Source organism: Monodon monoceros, unplaced genomic scaffold, assembly GCF_005190385.1.
Source record: "Monodon monoceros isolate NGI ecotype Baffin Bay Population unplaced genomic scaffold, NGI_Narwhal_1 Super_Scaffold_10, whole genome shotgun sequence".
In the NCBI taxonomy this organism is placed as follows: domain Eukaryota; kingdom Metazoa; phylum Chordata; class Mammalia; order Artiodactyla; family Monodontidae; genus Monodon; species Monodon monoceros.
In genome coordinates this window covers 33,213,738-33,225,879 of record NW_021703766.1, presented here as the reverse complement: position 1 = coordinate 33,225,879, position 12,142 = coordinate 33,213,738, and the positions used below count along the sequence as shown (strand labels likewise).

Genomic DNA, 12,142 nt, shown 5'->3' with positions numbered 1-12,142 from the left:
CTGAGTCCTCCTGTCCGCTGCCAGAAAAAATAGAGCGGAGGGAACGCACAGCCCCGTGAGCCAGAGGAGCGGTTATTGCAGAGCGGGCAGGACCCAAGAGGGTGTCTGTTCCAATACTCCTCCTGGCCAGAGCTCCTCCGCCTCCCATCACCCCCCCACCCCCGGTCCCCAGTCCCGGGTCCCCAGCCCCAGGCCCGGGTCAGAGACCGCAGCCTGGAGGGGGGCGCTGTGTCCAGCCCTGCAGCGCCTCTCCACGCCCCGCCCCCAGCCCGCCGGCCCCGCCCCCAGGCTTCTCCCTCCGCGGCCCGCCTCGCCTTTGATGTGCCGCGCCCGGCCAATGGGCGCGCGGGGAGGCGCAGGCTGCGGCGGCGGGCTAGGGGTTAGGCGCGCCCGGGCGTCAGTCCGGCCGCGGCGACGGCGGCAGGATCGTGTCGCGGCGACCTTTCAGGATCCGCTCGGCTTCGGGGCTGCTCCAGGAGGAGGAGAGCGAGGCGCGGCGCGGCGAGCCGCAGGGCCCGCGGGCCGGGCGCATGGCTTAGGGACGCCCCCTCCCGCAGCGCCCCCAGCATGGGGAAACTTCACTCCAAGCCGGGTCAGTGTCCCCGCCCGCGTGCCGGCCCCCTGGTCCCCGCCGCCCTCGTCCCCGCGATTGCTAACTCTCTGCCTCTCCTTTCTTTCCGGCTCCCGCCGCCGCCGCGCGCGATGTGCCTGCAGCCGCCGTGTGCAAGCGCAGGGAGAGCCCGGAAGGTAGGGGCGCGCGGGGCACGGACCGGGGGGGATAGACTGGGAAGCACCGCGGACGGCGGCGGAATGGCCTAGCCCGCGGATCTTATTACCAGGGCCACCCCCACCCGCTACTCCAGTCACCAGTCCCACAAACCCTCTCCTTGGAGCAGACTTTGTGTCCCCTCCTCTGTCCATCCTACCCCCTCCCCGCTATCCTGTGCTCTCTCTCCTGACTCTCAACCCCTCCTGTTGCGGTACCCCGACCCCGCACTCACTGCACCCCCTTTTCAGGCTCCTAAGCCCCTTCTCCAAGAGCCTGCGCCCTCTCTTTCTGGCCCTCAGCCCCCTCTCCCGAGATCTTGGCTTCTGCGCCCCCTCTCCCGACGCTCAGTTCCCCTCTTCCCCTCACCCCGTGTTCATCCCTCCCCTCCTCAGTCCTGGCCTCTGGCGTTCGCTCTTCTGATCCCCAGACGCGTCTTCCTGGGGTCCTGCTTCCCCCTTGGCTCCGCTCTGGATCCCCGCTCTTGGGGCTTCGCTGAACTCCCTTCTCCTGATTACCTGCGTCCTTCTCTCGGATTGTGCGCGGCTCCCAACACCCTCCGGGTCCCTGCTGCCTCTGCCTCGCCCACTCTTTCTCTCCTCTCTCGGGTAACTTTCAGCCTAGGGGCCAGACTCAGGGGCTTCGTGTCGTCCCCGCCTCAGGTGACAGCTTCGCTGCGAGCGCCGCCTGGGCTCGGAAAGGCATTGAGGAGTGGATCGGGAGGCAGCGCTGCCCGGGTGGCAGCTCCGGATCCCGACAGCTGCGGGCGGCTGGCACCGTTGGCAGAGGAACGCGGGTACGATCCCCACCTACGTCCCTTTCAACCTCAGAGATGCTTCTCCATACCTACCCCCCGAACCCCAACTTTTAGCACCCTCTAGGCGCAGCTTCTAAGTTCAGAAATCCCTTCTCAGCTGCCCCTGACCCACCAATATGACCCTGTACACCCCCTGCCTTGGGGAACCTTATTGGTGACACAGGTGGCAGTCTCCTGTTCAGTTGGGGGCAGAGGGCTGCCGTGGGGGGTGGGAATGTCCTAGGTGATGTGGTGGTGCAGGTCCAGTTGATGGGGAAGCTTGTCTGCGCTGGAGGGATCTGGGGGCCTGCTCTGACTTCTACCTTGTTTCTGTGGCCAGCGCTCAAAGGTGGATTTGGAGTTGGGGCTAGGGAAGTGGGAAGGCATCTGGGGGTGTCTGGGTGGAAGGCAGGACTGTGCCGGCCTCTGAATGTGTTCCAAGTGTGTGACATTCGTCAGTTCTATCTGTCCTGCAGCCCCAGTAGAGCCGGCTGTGATCTGGTGGCGGGCAGAACTTGGGGGGTACTGAGATCTGGGAGACCCCGTGGCTTGGCCCACAAGGAGAGAGGGCCTCATTCTGCTGTAGCCTGGGCCTGCCCTAGCCCTCCCGCAGTGGGTCCCTGAGGCTGGAGCTGTTCCTAGGGGAGCAGTAGATGCGGCGGGGGAGTGAGTGAGCCCAGCCTCAGCTCCTGGCCTGGCGCTGGCGCTCACAGATGTCCTGTGGGCTCCAGAGCTCTGCACAGGGCTTTCAGATGGTCTGCGTGGAACTCGAGCAAGCCAAGGATCAAAGGATGAATCAACTTTTTGATGTGACATTTAATTTTTTTTTTTTTTAACTTAGAGGAGAACAGACTGAGTCTCAGGTCTGGTTAGTTCTTTGGTCTTGTCCATGGGCTGGGGAGGGGCCAGTGGACTTTTCAGATGTGTGTGTGTGTGTGTGTGTGTGTGTGTGTGTGTGTGTGTGTATTTGGTGGTGGGACCTAGACTGGGTGCAGCCAGTTGGAGGAGGTGAGCCTGTGGATAAAGTCGACTCTTGTGCACGTATGAAATAACCCCTGCATCTGGAAGAAGCTCCCATCTCCTCCTCCACTGCCACTGCTGAGCTGGGGGCCTTCTCTTCTCCATTTCTCTTCATCTGTTGGCTGGGTTAGAATTGGAACTGCTGTCCCCCGGGAAAGGCCAAAACTTGGTGGGCGGGGGCACTGCAGTTGGGGCCCTTTAAAAACAGAACTACAAACTTCCCTTTCTTCCCCCACCATTTCTAGTTTTTGATCTCCTTATTTATTTAAAGCCCAATGAAAATGATCCGATTTAGCCATATGAACAAATGCATTTGCAGCTGAAGACAGAGGCCAACTGAGTGGATTTCCATTAATCAAGTTTTGGGTTTTTTCAGCCTGTTTATTTTTACAAAGTATTCCTGCAGAATGACATTTATTTGCAGTCCCCCCTGCTTTTTTTTTCTTTCCTAAACTGCCAGGGAGCTTGCTCCATGCTTTAGGGGAAACTTGAAATACAGCGAGGGCTTACTTCAATTGACTTTTATCTTCAAAGCCATAACAAATGTTACCCGCATGTTTTTGGTAGGTCTCCTTGGCATCCAGTCCTGGAGGATGGGAGGGAGGAGGAAGGAAGGAGAGGAAAACAAAAGTCTGTCGTTTTTAATTAAATAGTAGTGTTCCCAGCAAGAGGAATGTGAGCCAGTAAAAGTTGCCATTGGGGGAAATGAGGGAGGGGAGGGAGGGGGCCCCAGCTTAGGACTGTGGCTTTGGTAAAGTCACGGAATTTTGTTGCCTGGTTTCTTCCCCCATCTGAGGACAGCATGGGATGGTGCTTGCCCCCTCCTTTCCCAGCCCCCTCTCTCGGAGAAATGCTGAGGGGTCATTAGTGTTTGTTCAAAGCACTTTTGAAGATGTGAGACACAGAGCCATCAGCATGACATATGTTGGGTGGTGGAGCGTGGGACCTGCCATCCAACATATTAAGGGGAGGGAATCCCTGCTGCCTTGAGAGTTGTGCTTGGTGACTGGGACCTGGATGCCTGGGTTCCCACCACTGCTGGCCTCACTCCTGAGCCCGCAGAGGTGGGGATGGCCCAGGGAGAAGTCAGGGTGAGCCCAGGGTGTGGGGCTGCACCGTGGAGGCCTGTGAGGTGATTTCAAGTGGTACCTGGAGGAATATTTCTTATCTTAAGAGTTACATTTTTTTTTAACCAGAAAAAAATAAATAACTGGGACATAAAACCCTTGAATTCACAGATATTATTGCTTAGGAGGGAGCTAAGTGGAAAGAGATAGTCTAAAGTCAATTCTGAGAAAAATATTAAGTACAACTGGTCAAAATTGTGGATGAGAACAGAATGCACCACGTTTGGGAAATGTTGAGATACTGAACAGGATTGCAGTAGGCAACCCCCGGTCTGTTTAATTTCTGTGATTTCCAGTGGCACGGAAAGGGTGGCTCCAGGTTCCTCCATTATCTCATCAGGATGTAGGAGGACGTGGGCTCCAAAGTGTGCTGAGTTCCAAGAACTGGCAGAGGTCCCCTCACCAGCCCCAGACCCGTCCTGGGGTTGGCCTCTGTGTCCACTCGGTCACCCGGCCTTTCACCAAAGTGGCGGGGGGCACATTCATGGCTCATCCAACCAGCATTTTTACTGCAACAATAACTACTATTTATTAAGTGCCTGTGTGTGTCAAGCACTTTGCTTACATTATCTTAATCCTCCTCATAACCCTGTAAAGTTGCCAGCCGGCTGGTGTGGACTCTGGTTTTCTCCCATTCTGGAGTACTTTCTAGGACAGTGGAAACCATGTGTGGTAAAGTTCCACACGAGAACATCTGCCTGGAGGGGGTCGCACTTATTCATTCCTGAGAGGTGGCACCCTGGCCGGCTGCCGAGTACTTTGGGATGAGGCAGGCTGTGGGGCAGGCAGAAGCATGAGGGGCCCCTGCTTGCCCTCTTCCTCTCTGAGGGAGACTGAGTAGCTTAGTAAATGTTTAAATTGGGTCTGAGTTTCATGCAAGATCCTGGGATATGAGAGGGTGACCTCACCGGCAATTTAACCCATGCCTGCCCTCCCAAATACAAAACTAAAGGAGGTCAGTCTCGGCCACAATAGCTTGTCACCTTGTATAAGCCATTTTACCTTTGTCTACCTTACTTAGCTCATCTGCAAAATGGGTGTAATAACATGCTCATCCCTGGCAGGGTTCTGGCAGATAACTCTTCACTGAAAGTAGAACGTGGGGAGAAAAGTACTGGCAGGTTCTTGAGGCCCTGGGAGAGGTGGAGATGGGGGCCCATATTATGAAACCAGAGGCTTCCCCTCCCCCATACTCTGTAGCCTCACTTGGAGGGACACAGGCTAGGGCTTCTGCCCTTTCAGTGGGTACACGCTGAACCTCAAGGGAATATGAGCTTGGCAGAGAAAAATAATGAGAAATGTGACCTGTACAAGTACTGCAAAAGATGACTGATACGTGAACAATTTGTATGCCAGACAACAATATGCTAAACAATTAGAAATTAAAATAAGCATAATAATCTCAGAGATAAAGGACAATATTAGAAACACGAAGCAGCAACAGGCAGTTACAAAAGAAAACCAACTGGAAATGTTGGCTCTGGAAAATATAATGGGTGAAGTTAACAAGTTTAGTAGACGGATGGAGGAGCGTAATGGACGCAGAGATGTTGATAGGAGAACACTCGGAGAAGCAGAAGCTGCGTGTCTGTGTACGCTCCTGCAGCGTGTGCACACGTGCGCATATATGAATGTGTACAACTGGATTTAAGACCCTCCCCTCCCCCACCCCCCAGTTTGGTCCTTTTGTTCTTTTATGGCAGAGCCGCCTGAAGAAACAGGCTGAGAGCTTCGGTGCAGGCAAGTCTGCCTCTGGATCAAAGGTGGCTGCCAGGCGGTTTGGTAATTTGATTAGGGGGCACCTAGTGCATTTTGATGTTTAGGGAAGATTGGGAGGGTGCAGGCCCTGTTGGAGCCCGTGGGGATGTATGGAGCTGGGTGATGAGATTGGAGGCTGGCCCAGCTGCTGCCTGGGTGCCGGATTCCAGGGGAATTACCCTTGAATGATACCAGTTGGCACAATTAAAAGGCCCCATGTCTTCACCATATGGAAAGTGTTAGGCCTCCTTACGTGGTTTCAAAGCTATGTGCCGGGAGGTGGACTTGACATTTGAGGTAAAGCATAAATTAAATATTTGGTGTTTCAGAATTAAAAGATGATTTGCTTTGAGGCCAGTGGAGGCGTTTGGACCTCCACTCACTGGCTTCTTTGAGTTCTCCACGGAGGGTGCCCTCTGCCCCTGGCACCCAGGCCAGCTTCATAGCCCCACCTGGCAGCTTTCTGGACCCCTGGGGAATGGGGAGGAGAGCTGGGGCAAGCTGGAGCTGGGCAGAGTGCCAGGTGGGGCTTCTTGTTTCTGGTAGGTCTGGATCCCTCAGGAAGGTGGGAGGTGGGCAAGGGTGTCATTCTGGGTGCTTTAATGCATCTCTGTGATGGGGTCTCTGGTAGAGGTTCGAGGAGTGCCTTATCCTCCCTTCGAAACTTTTCTTCTTTGAGAAGGACACTGGTTCCCCGAGTCAGGCTGTGTGTGTGTTGTGTCCCTCGAACTCAGGAACAGACCCTCTACATTCATATCTTGTACAAACTGTCACAAACTCAGGGGGAAGCTAACCCAGGAGACAACCTCGGCATGTCCCACAAGCTCCTAGCCTTGGGGAGGGTTCCATCCCCTCACCCAGTGGGAGTGTCAGAAGTGAGGAGAGGAGGTGGGTGATAGACAGACAGAGTGAATTCCTCCTCATAACAGGAAGCTTGGGCCCCTGGGCTCAGGGGCCAGACTGTCCCTTGGAGGGCTTAAAACAGCAAGGCTGATCTGTCAGCAATGGAAGAATCACTTTCTGAGGAGTCCATCTTCCTTGTGACAGCCCTGGGGCACATGGTGGGCTCTCATGATATATTTGCTGAATGAATGAATGGAGATAGAGTAAGTCACCATCCCTGCCTCTTCCTCCCCCAGGTTCTCTTCCCCAGCCAGATGGAGCTGGAAGTAGGAATAAAGGGAAGAGTGGAATTAGGCCTTTTCTTTCAGACACTCAGCTATTAATTAATTATGATCAATAATGAATTGTTATTAATTATGGATTCCCTAGCTGTGCTGGGCGTTGAGGCTACAGTGGCAAATCACAGAGCTGTGGTGCCTGTCCTCCTGTAGCTTCCGGTCTGATAAAGGAGACAAAGAATAAGCGTGGTCACGGCACACTGGCAGACATTAACACTCAGGAGAAGCTGAGGCAGTGAGGGAGAAAGTGTGGGAAGAGGGGATGGGTTTGTGCAGTGGGAGCTGGGGGAGACCCCTCACTCGCTAGTGTCCATGGACAATGCGTGGTGCTTGGGTTGGGCCCTTGAGAAGGGACTGTGGGCTCCAAGTGGCTCTGCAGCCTCTGGGGTCTGGAACTCTCTCTGGTGCTCATTCTTTCTGCAAAGCCCCCCATGTTAGTGGCTCTTGGCACGTGTGAGCTACCTTCCCCTCTGGACAGGTGGGTGGAGCGGAGCCAGGCGGGCAGCCACCAGCGCGCTCTGTAGGGCTGATTCGCATGCAGCATCATGCACAGGGACTTGGGGCATTACTCCAGCTGTTTGGGTGGAGGGGTGGCCCCTGCTGCCCTGCGGGGGAGGAGGGTCAGAAGCCCAGCCATGGTAGGATGTGGTAGCCTGAGCGGTGGGATTGGCAGAGGGAGGCACCCCAAGAACCAGGGGGCAAGAGGCAGTGACAAGCCAATCCCAGAGAGAGCCCATCCTGCCCCAGAACTGCTGTGAGCCTGTGCCTGAGGGAGGAGGGTCTCCTGCCTCAGTTTACCAGATGTGTCTGAGGAAGGGGCATGCAGCCTGACTCTCTGGGCAAGAGGCAGGGGCCCACGAAGAGATCTGCAGGCGCTGGGGAGTCAGGGACCCCTCAGTCCTCCTTGCTCGGGGGGTTCTCGCAGCCTCACTCACTGGCTGTAGGTTCACAACTTTGGAATTTTTAGGTCGCTCGTTGGATTCCAAAGCAGGCACTTCCGGCTGCCTCCCTGACTTACCGCTCTCTTTTCCACTCACGGATGTTCTTTTTGTGGCTCTTGTCTCTCACAGACATTCTTTCTCTTCCCCTCGCTCTCTCTCCCCCCCCTTCCCCACCCCCTCCCAGAGGAAGGAAAAAATTCAGACTCTCACAAACAAAATATCTGCCATTCCATCCGAGGGAGAACTGAGGCAGAAGCCCAGAATATCCTGGAAGAAACGCCAGAGAGAGCTGAAGGCCTCAGTTGTTTAATCTGGAAGGCAGTCTTTGATGTCACCGTGCTCCGTTTATCCTGGGAAGCTGCCTGCTTCTTTATGGCTGGCTTCAGACTCTGTGCATGAAAAATGGCCGAGTCCCTTCAGGAGCTGGAGGGAAAGCCTGATCCCTCCCCAGAGGGCAGGCCTGGTGACGCTGCCGCTCCTGCCAAGCCCAGGTGGGCTGGAGAACCTTTTCCAAACAAGCATTTCCAGAGACATAAGTAATTCTTTGATAACTTCCCCGGGAAAGCAGAGGAGGCTCTTTATCCATGTGGGTATCCGTCACGGGGCTTCGCGAGGGAAGCCTCAGGTCCCTCCACTGAAGTCATCCTTAGCCCCAGAAGGGCAGCACACAGGAGCTCTCACCAGACAGCTCTGCCCTCCGGGGTGCGTCCTGGATGTGTGTTTGTTTAGAGGGCTCTGAGGAATTGCTCTGGGCTTCACTTTCCTTACTTGTTGAGCCATGTGGGCTGCAGTTTGTGTGTGGCTGACGCCTTTCAGAGGATCCCAGGGTAGTGGGTGGGCTTCACAGTGGTGTGGCATCAGCTGAAGGACCCCCCCCTTCTCTGGGCCTCGGATCTTCTGGCTGAGAAGTAGGATAGAATCATTTATTATAATTTAGAAACTATGTAGTAAATGCATTCTATTCAAGTCATTCATGCATCTGTGCAATAGAAATTGAGCACTTACTTTAGGCCAGCTATACATTTGCTCTGTCAGTAGAGCATGGTCCTGGTTTTCATGGACCTTACACTCTAGTAGGAAAAGGTAAGTATTTTTAAAAACAAATTACACAACCTAAGCTGTGATTTATGCCTCAAAGGAGAAGTGCTGGGTGCTTTGAGAACATTTAATAGGAATCAGACCTAATCTGGGTGGCTGTTCATTCTACAGATATTTGAGCATGGGTAGGATGTTGTAGAAACTTTGAGGAATAGAACATAGTGCCTGCCTTATAGAACTCGGAGTTTAGTGGAACTAAACTTTCATCTTTGCCTCTCATCTATTTTTCTTATCTTATTGCATTGGTTAGAACCTCCTCAACAGATTAATAACTATTAAGTATGATGTTCATTGTTTATCTAGTTAAGAAAGCTTTCTTCATCTCCTGGATTGCTAGGATTTTTAAAACCAGGAATAATTATTGAATTTTATCAAATGCTGTTGGGGTGTTGATGGAGCTGGTGATTCTTTGCTAATATAATGTATGATTTGTATGCATGATTTACATAACTAGATTTCCTAGTGTTCAACTTTCTTTGCACTCCTAAGTTAAATCCCTCTTTGCCATGATAGGCTGCTGCTTTAAAATGCTGCTGTATTTGATTTGCTAATATTTTACTTTGCATTGATATTCGTGTTTGATTGGCTCATGGTGTGGGAAGGTAGCTCTCGAATAATGAGGACAATGTTCAGGGAATGTTAGAGGATGCTCTGGGGGCTCTAGAGCAGGAAGTACCAACTGGTCCAGGGTCAGAGGTAGTCTCAGAGGAGCTGTGATTTAAGGCCAAAGGTGCATGGGGGGAGGGGTGGTGGTGAGCAGGGCAAGGGGAGAGGACATGTAACAGCCATGAGTGTTTGCCGGACCGACCGGCCACGTGTGAGAAAGTCCTGTAGAGAAGAGGGTGGTTCATTTGAGATGCTGGTTGAAGTTCAGTTGGCTGAAGAGAGGTCACAGCCTGGGCCTGGGGCCCTTCTCAGCCATGTTATGGAGCGTGGTCTTTGTCCAGAGGGGAGACAAGTGTGTGAATGGCCTGTGTGAGGGGCCAGCAGGAAAGAGGTGAGCCCTGTGATCTGGGGGGAGAAGGAATGTGGCGATGGGCTCTCCCTTGTAAAAATACTTTGGAGGATAAAGAGGAATCAAGTGACTGTATTCTGTGGGCTCAGTGAGAGATTCTGGAAGGTCTGCATTGGTCCAGGCACAGTGCTTGGTTCTCGAGTGTCACCCAGGGGACTCTTGAGGAGGCCATAAGCAGGTGAAGGACCAGGAGAAGTAGATTAGGACATCAGGCGGTGTAGGGTGGTGCTTAAAGAGCGAGAACTTTGGAGCCCGATGTCTTGGGTTCAGATCCTGCTGCACCATTTTCTAACTGTGTGACCTTGGGCATAGTGTCGAACCTCTGACAGCCAGGGGTCTAGTGGGAAACAGATGCACTCCAGAGAGTTTAAATGAAACTAGCTTCCAGAGGTATGGGCAGGGTTCAGGGATACTTTATGGGGCGTTGAGGTACCCAGGGACTGATGGTCCCTGGCAACAGTGGGAAGCTGTTACCACCCCTAGGGCAGAAAGGGCCAGGGGAGGAAATGTTGGATATTTTAGATTGGATCCCTGTAGGAACCACAGCTGACGATGGGTGGAGACCAGGCAGAAGCTCTAAAGATGGAGGATTAACCACAGTCAGAGACATGGTACAGAAGTAGTGAGGGAGTGGAGAAGAAATACCCTAACTCCCATCTCCTCGTATCCTCCCGTTTCCTGCCAGGGCTTCGCATTGGCTGAATTCAGAAGCCAGAGGCCAGAAAGCTCCAGTGAATTGGTCCACAGGGTCAGCTTCCTGGAGGCACGGGGCAGTACAGAGAGGGTGGGGAATGGATGGGGGTGGGGATGGCAATAGAATAATCAACTCTGCTTGTGTTTCCTCATCTGTAAAGCAGGGATGATAATAGTACCTGCATCATAGGGCAGTTGTGAGGACTCAAACTGTAAGACAGTTGTAATGTCAGGCGCACCGTAAGTGCTCAGTACAAGTTCGCTCTTGCAGTTATAAGACCAGGAAGAGACACAGGGTTATGGAGATTCAGGGAGGTGTTTCTGAAGGAGGTGGCATGTCAGTATGGCTCTAAGGACGGTAAGACTGGGACCAGGGGTCAGAATCTAAAGGCCAGAGAAGTCATATTCGTGAACGCAGCAGGCTGGGAAGGAGACACCTGGGAGGTGGGGGGACTAGGGTGCCCTGGGGAGCACATGTCCTGAGTCAAGAGAACAGCGTCCCTCAGCCCCAGCCAATTGTTGTCACGTGGGAATGTGGCCCTGGTATTGCCATTCTCTCGTTAAGAGAATCCAGCTACCTGGATTTTTATGTGAAATTTTTCTAATTTAAAAAATTATCATCAACTACATAAAATTTTTCAAAAACAGTTTTTTAGGTGGACCCAGACAGCTGGATTTGGCCTGGCTTGTGATTGTTGATTTAGACCTACAAGATTTTGGTGGGGTATGAATATGTTAGTGATAATAGTACATACAAGGGAATATTAAAAGTGCCTAATGCTTTACATGTATTCTTTACATGTATTATTCACCCCATGTACAGACGAGGAGACGAGCTCAGCAAGTTAAGTCCTGAGCCCAGCCAAGGGAGAGCGGATTCAGGCTGCCTCCGAGGCAGAGGGTACAGACCAAGCCAAGGCTGGGCGCTGGGGAGTCGTGGATAGTATGTTTCAGTTTCCGGGGAACAGGATGGGAGGGCAGGTGGGGTAAGTACAGTATAGATGTGGTTTGGGCCACTTTATACTGAGGCCCAGCGTGTGCATGTAGTAGGTGTCAGGAGTGTGTTTAGAGCTTTCAGAATCAGACTTCCTGGGTCCACGTTCCAGCCGCACCTCTCCCCAGCCAAGTGGCCTTGGGCCACGTGACGGCTCATTGCTGATCCTCAACTTTCACAGCTGGTGGAATGGGTAGTCATGGTGGCTACCTGATGTAGTTGTTCAAGGATTGAAGTGAGTTCACTGGCAAATCAGGGAGGATAAAGCAGACGTCACCCCTCATCTTGCAGCTTTCTCATGTGGTTAGCTAACGATCACCCAGATGTGCGCTAAATGTGATGAAGGGGAAGAGCAGGGCGTGGTGAGAGAGAATGAGGAGGGTTCTACTTTGCACTGGGGAGTTAAGGTGTTGAGACCCAAAGGATAAATAGCCAGGTGATGAAAGGTTTAGTAAAAACATCTCAAAGGGTTTGGGAAGTGCAAAGGCTAGGAGGCACGACTGGCAATAGAGAGTCTTCAACCCACTTCTGGGTGTCTGGCTTAGGACAGAATCCAGTCTCTGAGATGTTCAGGCAGACATACGCGGTCCGGCACCGGGGGTGGGTAGCTCTTGGGGGTTGCGGGACGCGATGCTCTATGTTGCAACCTGTTTTGGTTCTTCGTCCACCTGCTGCAAATCTTCTTCCACAGTTTTATTTTTATCGATGTCCGATCACTCCAGCTTCTCTCCTTTCTGGCTGGGTGGGAGGTTG

The 12,142-nt window shown here is 53.0% G+C and overlaps 1 protein-coding gene across 1 annotated transcript in view; it reads left to right on the top strand.

Annotated features, from left to right (window-relative positions):
* Positions 1-333: 333 nt before the first annotated feature.
* The window catches only part of NKD1 (NKD inhibitor of WNT signaling pathway 1), an 86,175-nt gene continuing 74,366 nt past the window's right edge, over positions 334-12,142 (top strand). Inside the window, exons 1-3 of the mRNA XM_029213552.1 lie at positions 334-592; positions 715-747; positions 1,429-1,562. Of these exons, the coding sequence (XP_029069385.1) occupies positions 568-592; positions 715-747; positions 1,429-1,562 (192 nt within the window). The 5' untranslated portion in view covers positions 334-567. The remainder of the gene's footprint in view (positions 593-714; positions 748-1,428; positions 1,563-12,142) is intronic.